The following is a 25,790-nucleotide window of genomic DNA, read 5'->3' as shown; positions in this document are numbered from 1 at the left end:
TAATTACTAAATTCCGCAAAACTTTTGTTTCCGATATTATATATAAAAAAAATCGTCCAAAAAGTTTCCCTATACCTTATTACTTATACCACATCTTTCGTTCACTCTCTATTTGTGTTTTTACTGACCAAACTTTAAAATTCCACTAAATCATTTTTAAATTCTACTTCTATTAGTTAAATAGTATTAAAATTCTTAAAAATAATTAATAAAATTAATTAAAATTCTTTTTAAATTCTACTACTCTTAATTGTTTTTATCCTTTTTGAAATGTCAAACTATGTATCTATCTTTTTTTTTGGCCAACCATTTCATTTTTTCTTGTTTTCTGTGTTGGTTTTTAATTTTGATGTGCAAATTCGGCCCATATGGGTCGATAACCATTTTTGATTAGCCATTCTTTTCTTGTGATAGTCATTTTCCAGAAATAAATCTTATTTTATTTTTGAAATTCTAGTTTGTTCCAAGATCAGCCAACAATATAAGGAGAACGGTTTTTCTAGTGGGGGAAAGGGGGTGGAGTGCTTTCTGAAAGGCGTTTTTCTCTCGAAAAATCAGAGTTGGCATAATTTCTCGAGATTTTCTAGCTAGGAAGGAAGCGGCTGAAAGGAATTTAGGCAGAGCATTCCCTCTGCTCAGAGCATACATAGTGTACATCTGTAGATACCGTACATAGCGTACAGAGCATACATATGCTCACATCACAATAGGGATCATAGCGATTAAAAGCGAGTTCGACTTCGTCTAAATTGCCTGGGGTTTCCTTATGTGTGGGCTGAGCTGGGTTTAGGTTTAGCAATGCGAAGTTGACTTGTTTTGAAAGCTCACTGAAGCCATTTTGGGGGTAAAGGTCCTCCTCCCAAAAGGGGTAAAGCGGAGGAAAGGTGGTTGGGGAATAGAGACTTCCCAGAAGGAGACATGCTAGAACAAAAAGAGGGAGATCTTTAGATTGCTAACTTTATATTCCTTTTTATGGCTTTGTTAGCGTTTTTGACAATCCATCCACAGCCCCCCTCTATTGGTCTCATATAGCCCTAGGCAACATAAAAAATACTAACCAAAAAATAATGAAAATTTTACTTTATACTATGTAATAAGTATCAACAGATTATATTTTCTTGTTTTCCCCATTTGCATCTGTTTTTGAATCAGTTTTCATCAATTTTTATGTTAGGATTTTTACAGTCTATGACAATAAGAGAAATAAGGGGGGGGGGACTGGGAATGAATTGTCAAAAAGGCAAACAAAACTTTGAAAATGAGATAAAATTAGCAATCTAAGTCTCTTTTTAGTTGTCTCCTTCTTAGGAGACGCTATGCTAGACCTTTACCCATTTCAGGGCTTGTCCCAGCAATTCGATGCTGTATTTATGTTGATACCTCATACCTCATAAACTTGGAGCCAAAACTTGAGAATGAGGGAAAAACAGCTCCTATAATACCTTCGAGTTTTGGTAAGACTCGCTCCAGTTCAGATACAGAAGGTTTTACTTTTCTGGGAAAATTTCTCTGAGAGCTTTCCCCTGCGAAATATTTAGCATAGGAAATACTTACTGGGTACGAAGATTCTCAGTTGCTTTACTCCTATAATGGAGGCACATACCCCCTTTGCATCTTCCGAAGTTGCCATTTCAAATTTATTTAATACACAGCGATGTGTTTATTTAAAACACAATTTTCATTCAAAAATATTAAAAATCAATAAATCGAAATTATTCCAATATTGAGTTTTTACACTGAAAAGTAGATTAGGAACTGTTTTACACAAAAAAAAATTTTATTAGATAAATATTTAATTAGTACCTCAATAGTACCTCAATATCTCAACTTCTCCAGGCAATTCTCGAAAATTTTTCGTTGGAAACGAACGTTCGCATTATGTAAAGTACTTGAATCGCACTTTATTTTTCCTATAGATTTGCAGTGTTTTCTCTAGTAGCTTACACTAAACAGCACCTTTTATTTATTCATTTAGTTCCTTTTAATATAATTTATAAATATCTATATTTATATAAATCATATGTATATAAATAATTTATAATTAGGTAATGACTATTCCTATTTCTTACCTAGTAGCTTACACCAACCAGCACCTTTTATTTACTTACTTGGTGCCTTTTACTATAATTTATAAATATTTATATATATATAAATAATTTATATAAATAACATTTATATAAATAATTTGTATTTAGGTAATGACTATTCCTATTTCTTCCCTCTGCCTTTTTAGACAAGTTTAAACGAATTCGCATAGTAGTTCAAAGGTGTATTGTAGTGTTAAAAAACAAAAAACCTTAATGATACTTTCCGGACAGCCCATTTTTTGGATCTCCTCATTAATGAAGACGAGCCAACGGCGGATGAGATCCTTTCAGCCTCGAATAAGCTGAAGAATGGAAAATCTCTTCTGCATAATCATCCTGACAAGACCTCAAGCTACCTTAGACCCGCATTTACGCGAGGAGCAACATGGTTTCCGACCAAAAAGATCTCGCGCCGATCTGATACTCACACTGCGCACCATGCTTGAAGAATCAAACGAGTGGAGACAACATCTATATCTATTGTTCGTCGACTTTGAAAAAGCGTTTGACTCGATAGATCACCCAAAACTAAGGAGGATCCTGATCTTCTACGGTATTCCTGAAGAGCTGGTTCACCTTATCATTGCAATGTACGAAGACACGGAAGCGTGAGAGCCTCCGAAGGAAATACAAGATATTTCAAAGTGATGACAGGTGTCAAACAAGGATGCGTATTGTCTCCATTCTTCTTTATTCTCATAGTGGACTACATATTCAGGCAAATTGATGGATACGGGATCAAAATTGCAAGCAGACTAGTTCAAGATCTCGACTTTTCAGACGATGTTGGATTGATGGAGAAAGACAAAAGCAAACTTCAAGACTTTTTATGCAAGTTAGCCGAAACAGCCGAACAGTTTGGGTTACATATCAACGCCCCCTAAACCAAAGCGATGTCAACCACTAACTCACCGATGAATATCCAGTTAGGGACTGAAAGCAAAGAGCAAGTCACCGATTTCCGATATCTTGGTAGCACCGTCTCGTTTGGTGGCGATTCCGAAAACGAGCTGCGAACACGAATAGTCCTGGCAAGCTCGGCATTTCAACGACTTCGGCCAGTCTAGAGATCAGCTAAGTACTCACTCCAGCTAAAACTTCGAATTTTCAGACGTAACTTTTCTATATTGACTTACGCGTTGTATTTTTTAAAACTCACAGCTTAGAAAGACAAACGACTCACTGCATATGAAAACAACAGTCTTCAACGTATCCTGAACATTAACTGGAAGGATAGGATAACAAACTTGGAAATTCGCCACTACACAAACCAGCCTGATGTCGCTGATGTAGTCAGGCAACGAAACTGGCACCATCTTGGCCATGTTATCCGTATGCCAGGATCAAGGCTACCGAATATGCTTCTCCAGTTGCAACCAGACGACACGCGTCGACGAGGAAGGCCCAAAAACACGATGCGCAAGACATATGAGCGGGACAGGAGAGCCCTTCATGCATCCTTAATCCCAGAGTGAGAGGACATCTACGCCGTAACTCATTTGCGGGATGATTGGAGGCTGTTAACGGACGCCCTGTGTGCCTCTGGAGGTAGAGGATGAGCTAAGGTCTAAGGTAAGGTTAATGATACTTTAACAATACTCTCTCTGCCAATCACGGGATTATTAGAACCAGAGCCGTTAAGGTATAGCGCCGTCCATTCAATGTAATCAGCTAATTTTTTCCTTACACAAATGATGTGTTAAATAAGTGACTCACCTCCCCCTCTTTCTTTACCCAGCCTACTTTTACTATTCACTATGTAAAGTTTATTTACTATTTTTGGAAATTCTTTTTATAGTCTTTATTTTAATTACTAAATTCCGCAAAACTTTTGTTTCCGATATTATATATAAAAAAAATCGTCCAAAAAGTTTCCCTATACCTTATTACTTATACCACATCTTTCGTTCACTCTCTATTTGTGTTTTTACTGACCAAACTTTAAAATTCCACTAAATCATTTTTAAATTCTACTTCTATTAGTTAAATAGTATTAAAATTCTTAAAAATAATTAATAAAATTAATTAAAATTCTTTTTAAATTCTACTACTCTTAATTGTTTTTATCCTTTTTGAAATGTCAAACTATGTATCTATCTTTTTTTTTGGCCAACCATTTCATTTTTTCTTGTTTTCTGTGTTGGTTTTTAATTTTGATGTGCAAATTCGGCCCATATGGGTCGATAACCATTTTTGATTAGCCATTCTTTTCTTGTGATAGTCATTTTCCAGAAATAAATCTTATTTTATTTTTGAAATTCTAGTTTGTTCCAAGATCAGCCAACAATATAAGGAGAACGGTTTTTCTAGTGGGGGAAAGGGGGTGGAGTGCTTTCTGAAAGGCGTTTTTCTCTCGAAAAATCAGAGTTGGCATAATTTCTCGAGATTTTCTAGCTAGGAAGGAAGCGGCTGAAAGGAATTTAGGCAGAGCATTCCCTCTGCTCAGAGCATACATAGTGTACATCTGTAGATACCGTACATAGCGTACAGAGCATACATATGCTCACATCACAATAGGGATCATAGCGATTAAAAGCGAGTTCGACTTCGTCTAAATTGCCTGGGGTTTCCTTATGTGTGGGCTGAGCTGGGTTTAGGTTTAGCAATGCGAAGTTGACTTGTTTTGAAAGCTCACTGAAGCCATTTTGGGGGTAAAGGTCCTCCTCCCAAAAGGGGTAAAGCGGAGGAAAGGTGGTTGGGGAATAGAGACTTCCCAGAAGGAGACATGCTAGAACAAAAGAGGGAGATCTTTAGATTGCTAACTTTATATTCCTTTTTATGGCTTTGTTAGCGTTTTTGACAATCCATCCACAGCCCCCCTCTATTGGTCTCATATAGCCCTAGGCAACATAAAAAATACTAACCAAAAAATAATGAAAATTTTACTTTATACTATGTAATAAGTATCAACAGATTATATTTTCTTGTTTTCCCCATTTGCATCTGTTTTTGAATCAGTTTTCATCAATTTTTATGTTAGGATTTTTACAGTCTATGACAATAAGAGAAATAAGGGGGGGGGGGGCACTGGGAATGAATTGTCAAAAAGGCAAACAAAACTTTGAAAATGAGATAAAATTAGCAATCTAAGTCTCTTTTAGTTGTCTCCTTCTTAGGAGACGCTATGCTAGACCTTTACCCATTTCAGGGCTTGTCCCAGCAATTCGATGCTGTATTTATGTTGATACCTCATACCTCATAAACTTGGAGCCAAAACTTGAGAATGAGGGAAAAACAGCTCCTATAATACCTTCGAGTTTTGGTAAGACTCGCTCCAGTTCAGATACAGAAGGTTTTACTTTTCTGGGAAAATTTCTCTGAGAGCTTTCCCCTGCGAAATATTTAGCATAGGAAATACTTACTGGGTACGAAGATTCTCAGTTGCTTTACTCCTATAATGGAGGCACATACCCCCTTTGCATCTTCCGAAGTTGCCATTTCAAATTTATTTAATACACAGCGATGTGTTTATTTAAAACACAATTTTCATTCAAAAATATTAAAAATCAATAAATCGAAATTATTCCAATATTGAGTTTTTACACTGAAAAGTAGATTAGGAACTGTTTTACACAAAAAAAATTTTATTAGATAAATATTTAATTAGTACCTCAATAGTACCTCAATATCTCAACTTCTCCAGGCAATTCTCGAAAATTTTTCGTTGGAAACGAACGTTCGCATTATGTAAAGTACTTGAATCGCACTTTATTTTTCCTATAGATTTGCAGTGTTTTCTCTAGTAGCTTACACTAAACAGCACCTTTTATTTATTCATTTAGTTCCTTTTAATATAATTTATAAATATCTATATTTATATAAATCATATGTATATAAATAATTTATAATTAGGTAATGACTATTCCTATTTCTTACCTAGTAGCTTACACCAACCAGCACCTTTTATTTACTTACTTGGTGCCTTTTACTATAATTTATAAATATTTATATATATATAAATAATTTATATAAATAACATTTATATAAATAATTTGTATTTAGGTAATGACTATTCCTATTTCTTCCCTCTGCCTTTTTAGACAAGTTTAAACGAATTCGCATAGTAGTTCAAAGGTGTATTGTAGTGTTAAAAAACAAAAAACCTTAATGATACTTTCCGGACAGCCCATTTTTTGGATCTCCTCATTAATGAAGACGAGCCAACGGCGGATGAGATCCTTTCAGCCTCGAATAAGCTGAAAAATGGAAAATCTCTTCTGCATAATCATCCTGACAAGACCTCAAGCTACCTTAGACCCGCATTTACGCGAGGAGCAACATGGTTTCCGACCAAAAAGATCTTGCGCCGATCTGATATTCACACTGCGCACCATGCTTGAAGAATCAAACGAGTGGAGACAACGTCTATATATATTGTTCGTCGACTTTGAAAAAGCGTTTGACTCGATAGATCACCCAAAACTAAGGAGGATCCTGATCTTCTACGGTATTCCTGAAGAGCTGGTTCACCTTATCATTGCAATGTACGAAGACACGGAAGCGTGAGAGCCTCCGAAGGAAATACAAGATATTTCAAAGTGATGACAGGTGTCAAACAAGGATGCGTATTGTCTCCATTCTTCTTTATTCTCATAGTGGACTACATATTCAGGCAAATTGATGGATACGGGATCAAAATTGCAAGCAGACTAGTTCAAGATCTCGACTTTTCAGACGATGTTGGATTGATGGAGAAAGACAAAAGCAAACTTCAAGACTTTTTATGCAAGTTAGCCGAAACAGCCGAACAGTTTGGGTTACATATCAACGCCCCCTAAACCAAAGCGATGTCAACCACTAACTCACCGATGAATATCCAGTTAGGGACTGAAAGCAAAGAGCAAGTCACCGATTTCCGATATCTTGGTAGCACCGTCTCGTTTGGTGGCGATTCCGAAAACGAGCTGCGAACACGAATAGTCCTGGCAAGCTCGGCATTTCAACGACTTCGGCCAGTCTAGAGATCAGCGAAGTACTCACTCCAGATAAAACTTCGAATTTTCAGAAGGAACGTTTCGATCTTGACGTACGCTATGGAATTTTTAAAACTCACCGCTGAGAAAGACAAACGACTCACTGCATATGAAAACAACAGTCTTCAACGTATCCTGAACATTAACTGGAAGGATAGGATAACAAACTTGGAAATTCGCCACTACACAAACCAGCCTGATGTCGCTGATGTAGTCAGGCAACGAAACTGGCACCATCTTGGCCATGTTATCCGTATGCCAGGATCAAGGCTACCGAATATGCTTCTCCAGTTGCAACCAGACGACACGCGTCGACGAGGAAGGCCCAAAAACACGATGCGCAAGACATATGAGCGGGACAGGAGAGCCCTTCATGCATCCTTAATCCCAGAGTGAGAGGACATCTACGCCGTAACTCATTTGCGGGATGATTGGAGGCTGTTAACGGACGCCCTGTGTGCCTCTGGAGGTAGAGGATGAGCTAAGGTCTAAGGTAAGGTTAATGATACTTTAACAATACTCTCTCTGCCAATCACGGGATTATTAGAACCAGAGCCGTTAAGGTATAGCGCCGTCCATTCAATGTAATCAGCTAATTTTTTCCTTACACAATTGATGTGTTAAATAAGTGAATCACCTCCCCTCTTTCTTTACCCAGCCTCCTTTTACTATTCACTATGTAAAGTTTATTTACTATTTTTGGAAATTCTTTTTATAGTCTTTATTTTAATTACTAAATTCCACAAAACTTTTGTTTCCGATATTATATATAAAAAAATCGTCCAAAAAGTTTCCCTATACCTTATTACTTATACCACATCTTTCGTTCACTCTCTATTTGTGTTTTTACTGACCAAACTTTAAAATTCCACTAAATCATTTTTAAATTCTACTTCTATTAGTTAAATAGTATTAAAATTCTTAAAAATAATTAATAAAATTAATTAAAATTCTTTTTAAATTCTACTACTCTTAATTGTTTTTATCCTTTTTGAAATGTCAAACTATGTATCTATCTTTTTTTTTGGCCAACCATTTCATTTTTTCTTGTTTTCTGTGTTGGTTTTTAATTTTGATGTGCAAATTCGGCCCATATGGGTCGATAACCATTTTTGATTAGCCATTCTTTTCTTGTGATAGTCATTTTCCAGAAATAAATCTTATTTTATTTTTGAAATTCTAGTTTGTTCCAAGATCAGCCAACAATATAAGGAGAACGGTTTTTCTAGTGGGGGAAAGGGGGTGGAGTGCTTTCTGAAAGGCGTTTTTCTCTCGAAAAATCAGAGTTGGCATAATTTCTCGAGATTTTCTAGCTAGGAAGGAAGCGGCTGAAAGGAATTTAGGCAGAGCATTCCCTCTGCTCAGAGCATACATAGTGTACATCTGTAGATACCGTACATAGCGTACAGAGCATACATATGCTCACATCACAATAGGGATCATAGCGATTAAAAGCGAGTTCGACTTCGTCTAAATTGCCTGGGGTTTCCTTATGTGTGGGCTGAGCTGGGTTTAGGTTTAGCAATGCGAAGTTGACTTGTTTTGAAAGCTCACTGAAGCCATTTTGGGGGTAAAGGTCCTCCTCCCAAAAGGGGTAAAGCGGAGGAAAGGTGGTTGGGGAATAGAGACTTCCCAGAAGGAGACATGCTAGAACAAAAAGAGGGAGATCTTTAGATTGCTAACTTTATATTCCTTTTTATGGCTTTGTTAGCGTTTTTGACAATCCATCCACAGCCCCCCTCTATTGGTCTCATATAGCCCTAGGCAACATAAAAAATACTAACCAAAAAATAATGAAAATTTTACTTTATACTATGTAATAAGTATCAACAGATTATATTTTCTTGTTTTCCCCATTTGCATCTGTTTTTGAATCAGTTTTCATCAATTTTTATGTTAGGATTTTTACAGTCTATGACAATAAGAGAAATAAGGGGGGGGGGGACTGGGAATGAATTGTCAAAAAGGCAAACAAAACTTTGAAAATGAGATAAAATTAGCAATCTAAGTCTCTTTTTAGTTGTCTCCTTCTTAGGAGACGCTATGCTAGACCTTTACCCATTTTGGGGCTTGTCCCAGCAATTCGATGCTGTATTTATGTTGATACCTCATACCTCATAAACTTGGAGCCAAAACTTGAGAATGAGGGAAAAACAGCTCCTATAATACCTTCGAGTTTTGGTAAGACTCGCTCCAGTTCAGATACAGAAGGTTTTACTTTTCTGGGAAAATTTCTCTGAGAGCTTTCCCCTGCGAAATATTTAGCATAGGAAATACTTACTGGGTACGAAGATTCTCAGTTGCTTTACTCCTATAATGGAGGCACATACCCCCTTTGCATCTTCCGAAGTTGCCATTTCAAATTTATTTAATACACAGCGATTGTTTTGAAATAATCGTTAATTCATTATATCCCCAAGGCACTTTTTTTAACTGCATCCAAGGGGTAGCATTGGGCTTTTGTTAAGATGTCAAACGAGACAAACCAATTCTAAAATGAGACGAGTGAACTCAAAGTTGAATGTATAGGACTGGAGACTTTTGTACCTAGCTAGGTGGGTCGATTCAAGATGGCTTTTGCCGTGTTGAAGTAGTTGATCTAGGGGATGAAACTTTTAGAGCCTAAATTATGCCCAGGGTCTTTTGAAGTACCTACACCCACCTCGGTACACTGACCTTAAACGAACTTACAAAGACTTGTGACATAAAACAAAACTTTCAGAAATAGATCTCCATGTCTATTAGTAGTCTAATAGACATTTCTGAATAGACTCCAGTAGTCTATTCAGAAATAGACTACTTAAAATATAGAATTGAAAAAATTTTATAGGAGCGTCGTAAGAAAAAAAAATATAAAAATAAAATCAAAGAAAACCAATTCCATTCTCAATGCAGATCAAAAGCCTCTACTTTAAATAAAATTATTGTATTATTTAGATAATATAACGTAATGTATAATTTGTATAATATATAAAATAAAATAATATAATAATAATATATACAAAATAATAGAATGAAATTTATTTGTGTGCATTTTATATTAACACTGCAACTACCATTCAGTATCTTAAACATTAATTACCGAGAGCGACCCCCCCTCCACGATGACTATATAAGACGGAATTACATTACATAACGCAACCCCAGCTAGGTATCTATGCCATTTCTTTTTTTTTGCACTGTTACATTTTCCCTTCCTACATTCCCCTCCTTGTATACATCATAAAAGATTGAATTGTGTGACTTGGGTATGTTCTCAGGATCCCTTATCCCTAGAATACTTGCATTCAACTGACCACAAGAAGGTAAGAAAAAATACAAGGCAATCCCAGACTGAATCAGAAAAGGGCTATAAAAATGATATAAGACCTTTGGGGAGAACTTCCGTTGTGGCTACAGCAGAAGCTTTAAGCAAGGCGGGTGTGAGGTATGTGGCGAGGTGGGGCGAGTGTGTCAGCAAAACGTAACGAAAGTCGGCGACGATTTTTCGTAGTGGTGTTTCAACATTTTCTTTTATTGAAAATTTGTTCACTGTTAAAATAAGATAGAGGTTTAAATGGTATAACGAGACTTTAAAAGGATACAAAAACCCTTACTTTGTCCACTCTATCACTCTGAACTCCATATTTTCCACCAAAGCCGGTTGCATAGTCTTTTTGCGACGCGTGCTTCTGTAGTTTTTGCAGATAATCATGACCAACAGCAGACTTATCCATCCTGAAACAGAACGCAGAAATAAAGTTAAAAATTACCAAAAATCGTTTTACATTCCCTTCATAACTAGTGCTATGACTAACAAACAGATAAATTTAAAAAGAAATATGTACTCAAATTAAACTGAAATAGTGGAAATGAATGAATGAACGTATTTTATAACTCATCGAAAACACAATGTATGTCGTATAACAAAAAGAAAAAAAGAAGAAAAAAGACACACATACAAAGACAGGAGCAAATATGTACAATCCAAAAACACAAATAACAAATAAAACAGCGGGCCGACAACTCCCCGCCTGATCAGCTCTAACATAGCCTGTGAATGAAAGAGTGACCGAATGCATTACTGATATCAGCCGCACTAAAAACCAACATTTCTCCTTTCCTATTATAATCAACCAACACCGAGCAAAGCTCAGTGCCTGGAAACACCCAAGGCCCCGCTGGAAACCGAACTGGAAGGGGGGCATTTTACAAGTCCTCTGAACATTATGAGTAATCAACAGCTCAAAATTTTTAGATAATACACTATAATATTATAATATTACTATACTATAATATAATAATATAATATTACTATAATACTATAATATAATACTACTATAATATAATATTACTATAATTTTACATAATACACTATAAATTTTACATAATACAAAAATTTTACACTTGGCATATATTGCAGTATGGTATTATTTTTACTATTAATTATATGGCGATTTTGAAATACAGCCCGGTAACAGGATATCTATACTACTATCGGTGTGGATAACTCAAGAATATACTTAAAAATATCGATGGGCAATACATTTTCGCTTCAGCCACGACACATATACACCGCCATGCATTTTCTGCCAACCATAGACAAAGCCCACGTTACGATCACCACAACCTCATATCGCTGCAATCTAGTATACACAGGCTAATTAATGAATGATATGTTAATAGATAAATAATAAATGGGAGGCACACCAGATATTGCTTTGTCTATACCACAGGGGCTCAAATTAGGAGGGGAACTCAGATGGAGCTCATCAATGGAACACAGAATACCATTGATACTGATCTGCTCAATCATACACTTAAATATACTGATGAGGTACACATTTTTTTTTTTGCCATGATACATAGGCACCACCATATATTTTAAGACAACCTCGACAAAACCCAAGCTACGACCATAATGCTACTCTTATGTAAATAACCTGCAAAATAATTAAAATTGGCTGACTTGAATTAGGTTGAACTGGGCTGGGCTGACTTGAAACTAGAATTTAACGAGCAAATACATAAAAAATTAGCAAGAGGCATAATTAACAATAACAATCGTAGAATAATAATCAACAACATAAAAATCATAATAATCAGCAATAGCAAAAAATAATTAACAAGAATATTAATAAATAAACAAATTAGAAAATAATTAAACAAAGCATGCACCTTGAACCACATTTGGGCCTTTTTTTTTATAACTGCATGATACCTTTTATTCCCATTTTCATCTGCTCAACAGATTCATTAGCTCGTTTTTGTTTTTTTTTAATGTTTGAATCTGCACACAAATAAAGTACACCCAATCTAAGGGGTCACCCACCTCCTCCCTATCCCCCACTCTTCTCAGGAGCCGATAAAATTTTTAGAGACATCGGAAAAAACTAACTTCTTAACTCACAGGACCATTCTAGCATATAATAAACTTCGAAATTTTCTAGACGGTTAACAGTTTCAAGGGAGATGCAGACAGATACTGGTTCTATGTTACTTGGAGGCAGAGGCGTAGCTCCGGCATTTTTATTGGGAGGGGGCAAGAGGGGTCAATATCTAGAGATTCAAGGGGCATGGGCTATATAATAATTTTTCTCCCCTCCTCCAAATGACGCCTCCGCTTGGAGGCTATGCAGGAATATTACTGAGAAATTAGCCATTTCATAATTAGAATGGTTCATCATATTTTTGAATTTAGCAAACAAAGTGCAATCAGGAAACTCTTCAAAATCAGAATTTTAAAAGGGGAAATAAAACACCTTAAATGGTCAAATAATTCTTTTTTACAAAATTCCTCTAAAAAACTGTGGGGGACAGAAAACATTTTGGTTGCAAGTTAAAGAAATTTCTATGAGAATTGCATTATATCTCTGGAGCAAATGAACAATTTAAACTTTGTTCCCAAATATACTTTGGTTGTGGTTAAGAATATTTATACAACAATACGCTGAGCATTTTCTGTTTATTAAAAATCTGTTTTGGGGGTAGCCCTATATTACAAGCTCTTTTTTTAGCTGCGTTTTTGTTCAAATTTTTTCCTCTCAAGTCGAAAGCACATTCAAAATTAGTAAGCAAAATCAACCGGCCAGCTTCAACTCTAGACTTTCCTCTTTCGTTTTATTTTCAATTTTGTATTGAGTACAAAAGAAAACACTTTTATACTTATTACAATATAATTCGTTTAATAATATAATATAATTCACTAATAATATAAGTCGTTTTCAATAAGGCACCCGTTAACACTAGGTTTTATACTTTTACAGTTAGGGAAAGGGACAGTAGTCAATCTCCTATTTGTTGTTACTTTTGTTTGTTTTAAGCTTGATTTGCATATTCAAATTAAGCTTTACTCGTTTTAATATTTATTTACTAATTTATATTAGTACCTGTTGTATGTTTTTTTTTCTATGATTGTTTATTTAATTTCTGTTCGTTTTGGGCTTCATTTATTCATTAATAGTGATTTCTTGTCGTTTTAAGTTTAAATTATCATAGGTTTTTATTTCTGCTGATCTTAAGATTGATACAGCCTTTACTATTCTTTAAAAAACTTCTTTATCGAAGTTTTTTTCCTAATTATTTTAACTAAAAATCGTTTTTGGGGTAGCACTATATTACAAATTCTTTTTTAGCTGCATTTTTTCAAATTTTATCTCTTCCCAAGCGAAAAACGTATTCAAAATTAGAAAGTAAACAAACCGATCAGTTTCAACTCCAAACTTCCCTCCATATCCATGAGATGCGTTTGGTCCTTCTTCCAATATTTTCTTTTTTAGTTGTTGGTCCTCTTTCTGCGCTTCTTCTCTTAACTTGTTCATGCTGAAATAAAACAATAGAAATTATGATTTACCAATTACATTTATTAGTTAAAACTAATAGTGGGGTGAACAGTAAGTGCTAATAGGGCTTGTTCCCAGAAATATCGGCTATTTTCAAAAGCAAACACTATTTGTGAGATATATACTTGTGTTTCGATTTTGGACATTCCTAATTCTACTCCAAAAGGAGCGCCTTAGCTCCGCCTACGAGTTCAACTGAGAGATAGGCGCGTGCAATCACCTCGATTGACCGAAGCAACACCAGTTAACGTTAGCATTTGCTTTGATTCGGACCAAATTAAATAATGAGTGATAGTGAGATAGTGATTGGATTGTTGGACAATTTAATCGATGAAGATTATGATCGTGAGAGGCGTGGAAGGTTATATAAAGCTCATTCACGTCGCAGAATACTCTCAAGTGAGAGTGATAGCGATCAAACAAATGGCTCTCGGAGCCCAGAGTTTCAAACTCGTGCTTGATATGGTTCTCGGAGCCCTGAGATTAGTCCTAGGAACGAAAAATCTTGCTCTCAGAGCCCCACAAAAATCCATGACACACAGCGGAAGGCTTCTCCGGAAAAGCACAAAGGTAAAAGATTAAAAGAAAACACGTCAAATGACGCTCTATTCAAAAAGATTTCTGAAGAACGTTCTGGTACCAAAGAGGGTCCCAAGATCCATAAGAAACTTACCAAAGTTGGAAATAGAGCTTTTTCTGAGCTTTTGGAAATAGTGAAGCTAAGAGAGTTATTTGAGCACCACCCTAAGTCTGCGAATACCGAAAAAATTGTTCCTCCAAAGGTGAATAGTGAAATTTGGGCTATTCTCTCATCACAGGCTAAACAGAGGGATGCTAAGGCACTTCAAATGCAGCGGACAATTGCTCCCTCAACATTTTGTGTTTAAAAGGCAGCAAATGCGATTCTTGAGCTAGAAAATGAGCATATTAAAGAAAAGGTTGTCAAAAACCTTACAGATGCAGTTCACATGCTTGGCCTCACCAATTATGATCTAAGTTTAAAAAGACGTCATGCGATGAAATTCGAATTGAGCCCAGATCCCACTGTAGCATCAGCTTTATCTGCTCCTGAAGTCAAAGTCACGGATTATCTTTTTAGCAAAGATATTGCCAAAACAACGTCTAAAGCTAAATCCGTGGCGGATTTGAAAAAATCATTTGGAAAACCAAAAAACGTGCAAGGGGGGGCCTACCGTTATCGCCGATGGCAGAACGAGGCCCCCCGTCCAAATTATCGCAGAAGGCATGGCCAGGACCGTCAAGAGAGGTTCAAATTCCAGAAATTCCAAAATTTCCAGAAAAGGGATAGCAAATAGCTGGTATGTACTATTTACCATACCCCGCCCTTAATTTTTATGATTTTGTTGTTAATTTCAATAGGCAGTCACAACATTTGGCTGATAACTTTAAGGCGGGGAGAATTAGTAAGTGCATCTCGAAATCGCAGTCAATAACCGGTAATTTGAATATTTTGAACATTATAGCCTCAGGCAATAAGATTGAATTTGGGAAAACACCATTAAAATCTTTGAAAACAAAAAACAAAAGTTTTACGTTTGAAGAAATACAGGCTATAAGAAAAGAAGTTGATATTTTTTTGCATAAAGGTCTTATTGTTAAAGTACCCGACTTCAGAATAAAGGAAATACGTTGTATTTCTCCCATTTTTACAGTCCCAAAGAAAGATGGGTCTACTCGGTTTATTCTTAATCTTAAAAATTTAAATGAAAACATTAAATATTACTATTTTTAAATGGAAAGTGTTCATTCTGCGGTTCTTTTGATGACAAAAAATTGTTATATGGCCTCTATTGACCCAGTCGATTTTTATTATTCATGCCCTGTTGATGTTGATTTTGAAGGGTTCTTACGAAACTTATGAAACGTGTTATCTCTCTGCTTCGAAGAAAAGGGTATTTGTCAGTTATGTATTTAGACGATTCTCTCCTTCTGGGAAGGTCATATTTAGAATGTCAAAATAAAGTCTATGAAACAGCGAAATTACTGTCAGAGCTGGGGTTTGTGATCCACCCGGGAAAGTCAGTTCTCATTCCAAGCCAACAAATAGAATTTCTGGGCTTTTTGTTAGATTCGCGATCAATGCGTATTTTCCTGCCGGAAAGAAAAATTAAAAAAGTTATACATTTGGTTTCAAAATTCTTAGTCAAAAATTGATTACGATTCAAGAATTGGCCGAAACTCTTGGCGTTCTTGTTTCAACATTTTCAGCAGTAGAATTAGGGCCTTTATATTACCGGAAAGCGGAATGGTTGAAAACTCAAGCATTAAGGTACGCGAAGGGTCGTTTTGCGGCAAGGATAATTTTAACATCCGATGTAAATTCGGAACTACAATGGTGGTTTGGTATTGCCAATCATGCTTCTAAAGCAATTGAACCTAGATCAATTGACAAATATTTGTGTAGTGATGCGTCAAAACTAGGTTGGGCACTCGTGGATGAATTATCCATGAAAACGGCCACAGGTGAATGGTCCTCAGAAGAGAAGAGATTTGATATCAATGTCTTAGAAACGAAGGCCGTTTATCTGGGATTAAAATGTTTTGCCCATGATATTAAAGGCATGCATGTTCGGCTGCGTTCTGACAATATAACCACAGTAGCTTATATAAATAAAATGGGAGGATCAGAATCTAAATTTTTTAATTATTTCGCAAATAAGGTCTGGCAGGTAGTATTGCAGGGCAAAGGGTGGATATCTGCAGAACATGTGCCTGGGGTTGCTAATATCGCGAATAAAGCATTATGAAATTTTTATAATGAAAAAGAATGGAAATTTGATTCTGAAATATTTACTATTTTGAATTTCTTGGTATGTCAGTCAATAGATATTGATTTGTTTGCGACTAGATTAAATTTTCAGATTAAACCATTTGTTTCTTGGAAACCAGATCCAGAATATTTTTTCGTAGATGCATTTGCAATGAATTGGAAGCATTATTTCTTTTATGCATTCCCCCCATTCAGTTTACTTCTGAGTACCCTTCAGAAGGTGGAAACAGATCAGGCCACTGGTATTTTGATCTTTCCAAATTGGACCACACAAATCTGGTTCCCTTATTATTAAAGCTTTTAATAGGAACTCCAATATTTCTACCAAATGATATTTTTACTTTGTCTTTGCCACAGAAACCGACCTTGCACCATCCATTGTCCAAGACGTTACACCTAGCGGCTTGTGTTGTCTCCGGCAAGGGCTTCACCACCAAGGATATTCTCCCTCCACAGTCGATATTATCATGGATGGATGGCGGGATTCAAATAAGCGCCAGTACAAAGTTTACATTGAAAAATGGATCGACTTTTGTGGAAGAAACACAATCCAGGCCTTGAGGCAAATCTACCGGAGACTTTGACATTTCTTACGGAACTTTTTCACTCAGGTGTTGGATACAGTGCTATTAATACTGCGAGGAGTGCTTTATCGGCAATTCTACCAAGCCTTCAGTTAGGCAGCAATCACATCACCAAGAAGTTTATGAGAGGTGTCTTTAATAGAAGGCCTAGTCTACCCAAGATTTCAAGTATTTGGGATGTAAAATGTGGATTCGATCTCTTTAGACTGCCAGCTTGGGATATCGAAAATCTTCAATTAAAGACACTAACACAAAAATTACCAGTTTTATTGATTTTATCAGCTTGTGAAAGAGTTCAGTTTTTGACCAGTTTATCACTTAGTAATATGGTACATAATGACGATGGAAGTTTTGATTTTCAAATCAATGTGTTGTTAAAAACATCGAAACCGGGCAACCACAAATCAGTAGTTAAATTTCGGCGTTTTCAAGAGTCGTCCCTGTGTCCGGTGACGCACCTAGCTAGGTATATTAGAATGACGTCTTATCCGAATAGAAACGACGCACTTTTTCTTACATATCGTAAGCCTCATACTGCTGCGTCCAAGGCATCTATTTCTAGATGGATAAAAGAAGTATTATTTCTTGCAGGTATAGATATCGGTGTTTATGGTACTCATAGCACACGGTCTGCCTCAACGTCCCGCCTTAAAACAAGAGGAGTTGATGTGGATCAAATCATAAAATATGTGGGCTGGACAAATGCCAAAACGTTTGCAAGGTTTTATAATAAACCAATTGAAAGTGGTCAGCAGTTATCTGTCTTTTGAATCTATTCACTGTAATTTGTTATATTAGAAATATCTGAACTCTCAGCATTTCATCATGAGCTTAACCACTGCATATTATAATGACATTAAAATACTGGTGTTGCTTCGGTCAATCGAGGTGATTGCACGCGTCTATCTCTGAGTTGAACTCTCAGCTACGCTGGCGCTCCTTCTTTGGAGTAGAATTACAATCAAACTTCAAACTTGGTAAGTTTTGTTTAATTTATCAATTAAACCCTAATGATGTTTTATTATTAATATTTTATTAGGTACTTGTATGATAAACACCCTACCTAATGTTGTTCATTTATTGACGCATTATTGAACTCCTTTTTTTCGCTAGTTTCTTTCAGATTAGCCTGAGACAAGACAAATAAAAGTGACAGAATAAAAGGAAAATATATAATTTGGGCTATATATTTGCACATTAGAGGGGAGGGGTGGGGTAGGATGTTCTTTTTTAAGTTCAGGAAAGGGAAGTCTCTAAAATGTTCCAGCATACCTGCTACTAAAACACTAAAAATCAGCTCAAAGGAATTCTCCTCATTTGAGCAATTTGGCTGTTTTAGGAGTTCCCTGTAGTATCACCGACTTTGACTGACAAAATGAACGTAATATTTCACTGTCTTTTCAGTTAAACCATAAATTCTCGATTCAGCTCTCGATGATTGCAAGTCCTCTGGGAGAATTCGCTAATGAGCCCTTTGTCTCTGTGACAGTCAACCGACACAGAAGCTCCTAAAATAATTTTTAAGGTACTGGATTTGCTAGATGTTTTCCAGAGAAATTGTCCTCGGATTGTTTTGGTACCCGACTGACTGACTGTATCTTAAACAGTAGGCTGTACAAAAAATGTGGTTCAATCTCGCTCTCTAGGGCTATAATGCGAGGAGAGGTGAGAAGGTCAGGACACGTTCTAAGAATGAAGGATGACAGATTGCCAAAGATTGTCCTTGTCGACCAACTTTCTTTGGCCAAAGGAAAAGCAGGTCGTCCCCGAATGGGGTTGGGAGTGATTTTGTAAGGAAAGATTTAAGGGAATAAAACTTCTTTGGAGGATGTAAAGATGGAGATTTTGAAAATATTGTGATGGAGGAGGAGCGTAAGTAGCTGTGTTGGCCTCAGACGGTTTGGTGCTGCAGTCAGTTAGTAGTAGTATCCTCTTGAATAAAGTTCTTCATGGGATATAGTAAACAATGAAGTTCCGAACAAAGTAGAGTGGAGAAGGATAAATTTTTAGTGCAGTCAGGTCAATGAAAATGACTTGAAAAAGAAGATGAAGTTTACAGGTAGCTTTGGACGAATCAGACATCAATGAAAACCTGAGCAGCATTTTGATTAGTCTGTTGCCATACCATCTTCAAGTTTTTCTTATTCTTCTAAAAAAATCACACCTGGAGTAAAAAAAAACAGTTTCCTTTCAGCTTTAAAGCTTTTTTACACTGTTGTTCCATGTTTTTCTATCTTACTCGTCTTCTTCTTCATTTCAATCACAATTACAATCAACTAAACTAGGTCAGTTTTATGGGAAGAGCCGGGCATCTTAAACTATATTATTACATCCGAATAAGTGACTGAAACAATTGTGTTGGATTGTATTGCATCGGAGTAGCTAAGGTCCTTGCATCAATCCTGCAGTTTGCTGCTACAGTTGGGTTTGAAATCTGGGTCTCATATTACCAAGCTGAAATCAAACCCAATGCACCTCCACAGGACGACAATTGCGTTTTAAATTCAAAATGATAAATTTAAAATTTCTGCCAAAACAAGAAACCAAAAACAATAATCACAGAAACCAAAAACAATATCCAAGGACATAGAGATCAAAAAAGAAAATAAAAATAAAAAATACACAGAAAGACAAAAAAACACTGAAAGAAAATAAATTGGCTAATTTTGGAGGAGGCTTCGGTAGCAATGACACATTTCTTTTAAGGAAATACACTGTTATTGCTAGAGTAACAAAGGGGTAGAATATTTCTTCGATTTGTTCAGCACAAGGTCCCAGATTTCACTTAAAATCAGAGTAGTTAGGCAGTTTGAATACATTTTTCACCCAGTTGAATATTCGACTGTCAAAGCTGAACAAGAAATTTGAGAAATTTGTAGTCAAAATGTTCAGTGGTTTATTTGTGTACTAAGCGAGTATTAAGCAAAGAATCCCAGGCATACTAGATGAATAGAACCTTGGAGTTTGATTCAGAAGGGACCCAACTATAGAAAGGGTTTATTTTAAGGCATAAAACAAAATAGTTTTTCCAATAATGTTGACATGTTTTCATGTTTCAGGCAGGAGTGGGGGAGGGGGGGGGGGGTGACTCTGAACATTAGGTCCATAAAGCCTAGATTTTGAAGAGGCTTCTGCCTAAAACAACGACATTTTTACGAGAAATTTTTGTTTAAAAAAATGTCCAAAATTTTTCAAATTTTCACTTGGAATCATTTGGACCGATATCTGGGGGGGGGGGGGTCTTCTAATTCCTTCCAGTATACACTACATTTTGATTTATTTATTAGTTTAAAATATGAATACAAATCAACAATAATGAAACAGTTATTTTTTATTAACACTAATTTTTATAGCAAATTCTCATTATATATTTGCCAGATTCAAAGTTTAAGAGCTGTTCAAAACTCACTCAATTGATCCAACAGTTCTTCCAGAACCTTCAATAGTTTTTGAGCCCCATCTTTGTTCTTGCTCAGATACATCATTAACAAAATCAGCATCTGTCTCCCAATCATCATCCTCTTGAGATGCTGCTGGAGCAATCAATTTAGGCTTTGGAGCAGTTACAGCTGGCTTATTTTTCCACATTTCTAGAAACTAAAAATTGAAAACAAAAAATGGATATGAAAGTAACAACAGAAAGAAGTTAATTCATGAAAACTCGATAACAGCCATACCACTTAGGAAAAAAAAATGCAGATAGTCAATATTTTCATTTAAAAGATTTTATGACAATCCTATCTGCACATATGTTGGCAGAAGTTCAAATCAACGACGATGCATCAATATATCAGACGAAATACCAATATTAAACAACGAATAGAGGTATCTCCATCAGAGATGGAGATACCTTGGACATGTGATTTGCATGCCCAAAACTCGACTGTCAAAGACCATTATCTGGTACCAGCCACGCAGTACCAAAAGAAGAGAATGCCCCAAAAACATCTTACAAAGCAGCTACCGAACTGACCTCTCAAATCTCAATGTCTCACTTCAACCTGAATGAGAAGAAGTCTGGGCGGCCACAGCAAAGACGGATGACTAGCGACTCCTCTTGGACGCCCTAAGCGCCTCTGGAGGCACAGGAGGATCTAAGGTCTAGGGCCATGATTCTCAACATGGAGTTCAGGCCCATTTTTTGGCGGGTTCAGGTGCAGGACTTGCACCCTTCGGCTGACTCTACTTTAGAGCCTTTATAAAAAACCAAAAAAGGCAGAAATAGTATTTCTGCTTATGACAATCATTGTACACGTGATCGAAATATCCAGTATATTTTTGATAGTTTTTTTCACTGTCTAATAAAAGGATTTGTCCCTATTCAAACTGTTATTCATCGAGCTGTAGCTCAAACATAGTTCATTGTAGGAAAAGTTACTATAAAATGACCTATTAGGTCGATTTTTCTCTCCACCCCCCTTAAGTACCATTGGACAACACTGCAGAAAGCTGCAGGTGCCCAATTGCCGTTCTTAGTCTTTTCAGTTTCTTTCTGGAACAGCCATTCTCCAATCCTAAACCCAAGAAGGCTTCAAAAAAGGAGTCCATCCAGAGTATCTATGCTGATTTGAAATAGTATTACTACTACTACTACTACTAATTAAAAACTCACTGCAGCACCAAGCCACCTGAGACCACCACAGCTATGCAAGCTCCTCCTCCATCCCAATTTATTCAACGCCTCGCTCTTTACACCCTTCCAAGAAGTTCCCATTTCCCTTAAATCTTTCCCTAGACAGTTGCCTGACAAGGACAATCTTAAGAAATCTGTCATCCTTCATTCACAGAACACGTCCCAGCCATCTCAACCTTTCTCTTATCATAGCCACAGAAAGCAGGATTGATCCACATTTTCCATACAGCTTATTCAAAATAATTCGTATGCAATTTCTCTGTGAAACATCAAGCAAATCCTCCTCGGTTTTTCAGAGCGCATTTCAGAACCATACTTGACTGCTGTCATCACTGTAGCTTCCAATATTCTACCCCTAAGCAATATGTTTACCTGTTGTTTTCATTGCTTAAGCTGTGGTGATTGTTATCCCAGTGTTTTATGTGTTTTACTGGCTCAATAATTTTTTTTTTATAGGGTAAATGAGCATATAGAAATAAATTATGTGAAATCAATGGAAACCTATTGGTCTCAGTTGGTAAAAAATGAAATAATTTTAAAAGCAAAATCACCCAAATCAGTCCAGCAGGTTGATAAAATCCGCTAGCTTCCCCCCTCCCTCCCCAAACATTTTGGCTAGTGATGCTTCTGGGAAGACAAGATGCATCTTAAAATAAAAACAATGCAGAAATATATTAGTTAGGGCAATATCCGGGACCATCAGGAAGGAGAGGGAAGGTGCATTGTCACAAATGCAAATGTGATATTTGGAAAGAGCATATAATAAGTAACTTAATGATACTAAATATATTTTTAACATGGTTCAATCTGTATGGCAATTAATATTAAATATAAGTTTTCAATAAAAATAACCCCCATCTACCAAAAAAATACTTTTCAAAATCTAGGGGGGAGGAAAATACTTCCCTACCCCATCTGACGCCAATACACGATGGAATTTACAATGCTATTGTCAGTATATTAAAAACAGCAAAAAAAGGTTCAGTAAGTGATGTGTTCACCTTCTACCTAGAAAACCAATAAAAAAATGGCAATAATGCAGAGTTACGGATTCTTCTGATGGAAACAAATTAAAACAAAAAGAGTAGTAACATCCCATTAGGACCCTTATTTTATACTCTTTCCAAATACGGTGGTTGCTTTTCTGGCAATGCATCCCCCCATCCCTCCAAAGGGTCTCATATACAGCCTGTATGACTTGTTTCTTTGTTCTTGTTTTTTTTTTTTTTTTTTTTATCTCATGATGCATTTTATAACGGGTAGCTTCAGTACGGGCTCAATGAAATACATTTTTACCTAAGTGACTTGAACTGTAGACCAAATATTATATGAAATGATTTGAAATGTGGATAACAATGAAAGAAAATATGACAATTTCATTAAAATACCAAGGATATCAAAATATAAACATTTTTCCCTGGCTTCATCTTAGGTCTATTTATGCTTGAAAACCAAATTTTATTTTGTTTCTTATAGAATTATGAATATTACAAAATTTATGAAGCCTTGTGCAAAGTTTCCTCATTGTTGCAACACTGAACTGTGAAAAAAATAAGAATAAACCAATTTAGTAAACTTAAAGATGCTTTTTCTTAGTAAAAATTCAAAATAGACAGTCTGTTATTTCCCAGTGCGTTAATCACACGTTATTTCAAACTTGGTTAATGCCCCAAAGGTTTTAGCACTTATCTTTTGATAATTGTAACATTTTATCCTGTTCTAGTTGACTCGGGTTTCTAAGATCATTGAATGAATGCCTTCCTATGTCAACAAACTTTTTACATGGTGTCAGACATGGAAGCCAGTGTACCTCAATCTGCAATGGACTGGTGAAGCAACAATTTAAAGGAGTTACAGTCAAGATTTAAAACACATACAAATTTATGTTATACAAACGCATAGTCCAGATTTAAAACACATGCTAATTAAAACACATAGAAAGCATATATCTCGAAATTGATTTAATATTTAAACCCTCTATGACACACAGTGTTTTCAATATGAATTTTTCACAAAAGAGACCAGCATGATGGCAGAACAATTGACCAATGTATTAGAGACTTAAGATTAACAGCTTGGGAATGTGAATATTCAACAACTGCCCTCAAAGAGGAAATAATAAGAGACAGGCTGGCACATGGTATATCATCAACAAAAGTCAGAGAAAAGCTCCAACAATCAGGTCCAAATCTGACCTTGTCACAAGCAGTTACCATTGTAAGGACATACGTAGAAAGTCAAGTACTTGGGACCATGCCACAACCTGGTTTGAGTCAGGAAACATACATAAAACAAGAAGTTAACATCAGAGGCAAAACTATGGCGATGCCTATAGTAAAGGCCATACAGCTCCAGTGTTTTATTATTATTTTTTTTTCTCCAGAGGCACTTCATATGGAAGGGGTCGTCGTAGAAACTTCAAAAGGAGCTCATTCAATTGGAAATAAAGAGTTCTAGTGCCCTTTTTAAGGGTCAAAAGTGATTGGAGGGCAACTAGCCCCCCCACCCATGCCAATCATTCCCCCAAACACATCCAATCCAAATTTTGAGATAGCCGTTTTGTTCAGCATTTTCACATAGAAAATATGTTTTTGAGGAGGACACTCCCCCACAACCCTCAGGGCAAAGGTTTTAAGTTATGCCCAAGAGACATATAAGAACAATGTTGGCACAATGTATAATCTATTAATTTTTTTTTTCCTTTAGAGCAGGGCACTTCGTATCAAAGAAATTGTCATAGAAACTTCAAAAAGGGCTCATTCAATTGGAAATTGGATGGCTTGTGCCCTTTTTAATAGTCGAAAATGATTGGAAGGCAATTAACACCCCTTCCACGCCCACCATTTCCCGAAACACATCTGATCAAAATTTTGAGATAGCCATTTTATTCAATGGTTGTAAGTTATGCCCTGGGGGCATATAAGGTTTTATAGAAGGCGTTGTTGTAGAAACTTCAAAAAAGGCTCATTCGATTGGAAATTCAAAGGGCTATTACCCTTTCTAATAGTCAAAAGTGATTGGAGAGCAACTAAACCCCCTCTCACGCCCACATTTTCCCCAAACAAATCTAATCAAAATTTTGGGATAGCCATTTTATTCAACATAGTTTTAAGTTCTGGAAATTAGGTCTTTGAGGATGACAACCCCCCCCCCAAAGCCCTCGAAGCAAGGGTTGTAAGTTATGCCCTGGGGGCATTTAAGGTTTTGTATAGACAGCGTTGTCGTAGAAACTTCAGAAAGGGCTCAATCAATTGGAAATTTAAATGGGTAGTTCTCTTTTTAATAGTCAAAAGTGATTCTAAGGCAACTGATACCCCTTCTACACCCACCATTTGCCCAAACACATCCAATCAAAATTTTAATATAGCCATTTTGTTCAACGTAGTTGAAACTTCTGGAAATTATATGTTTGAGCAGGACACTCCCCCCACAGTCTTCAGGAGCAAGGGTTATAAATTATGCCCTGGGAACAAATATGGTTCTTATGGAAGGAATGCTTGTATAAAATTCAAAGAGGGCTCATTTGATTGAAAATTGAAAGTTCTAGTTCACTTTTTAAGCATCAAAAGATATTGGAGGGTAACCAGCTTCCCCCCCTCCCAAACCCTCTTTTCCCAAATGCATCCCATAGAAATTTTTGGATAGCTATTTAGTTAAAAATAGTTCAAAGATCATATAACAGAAATTCCAGTGTCGACACAACCCGCCCCCCAGGGCCCAGGGGCAGGTGTTGTAAGATATGCCTTGGGGGTCTATGGGTCTTATGGAAGGGATGCTTGTATTAACTTCAAAGAGGGCTCATTTGATTGGAAATTGAAAGTTTTAGTTCACTTTTAAAGAGTCAAAAGAGAGGGCCCTATCCCCCCCCCTTCACGCCCTTTTTTCCTCAAACCCATCCAGT

At 36.4% G+C, this 25,790-nt stretch overlaps 1 protein-coding gene and 1 pseudogene across 4 annotated transcripts in view; one reads left to right on the top strand and one right to left on the bottom strand.

Moving 5' to 3' along the window:
• Nucleotides 1-25,790, bottom strand: part of Cortactin (cortactin) — an 88,149-nt gene that overhangs the window by 54,992 nt on the left and 7,367 nt on the right. For 3 of the 4 annotated variants that reach the window (XM_089104561.1, XM_089104564.1, XM_089104562.1), the window contains exons 2-4: nucleotides 20,666-20,853; nucleotides 13,742-13,861; nucleotides 10,657-10,777 (exon numbers count right to left, since the gene is read on the bottom strand). In XM_089104561.1, coding sequence (XP_088960687.1) covers nucleotides 10,657-10,777; nucleotides 13,742-13,861; nucleotides 20,666-20,844 — 420 coding nt within the window. In that variant the 5' untranslated portion in view covers nucleotides 20,845-20,853. The remainder of the gene's footprint in view (nucleotides 1-10,656; nucleotides 10,778-13,741; nucleotides 13,862-20,665; nucleotides 20,854-25,790) is intronic. The other variant, XM_089104563.1, reaches the window with a different exon arrangement.
• On the top strand, nucleotides 14,166-15,197 carry LOC148941266 (uncharacterized; annotated as a pseudogene).

The sequence above is a fragment of the Artemia sp. Qi Xiang Cuo genome, chromosome 18 (genome assembly GCF_049724085.1).
Source record: "Artemia sp. Qi Xiang Cuo chromosome 18, ASM4972408v1, whole genome shotgun sequence".
In the NCBI taxonomy this organism is placed as follows: Eukaryota; Metazoa; Arthropoda; class Branchiopoda; order Anostraca; family Artemiidae; genus Artemia; species Artemia sp. Qi Xiang Cuo.
The sequence above is the reverse complement of the archived record's forward strand: the minus strand, read 5'-3'. Positions and strand labels throughout refer to the sequence as shown.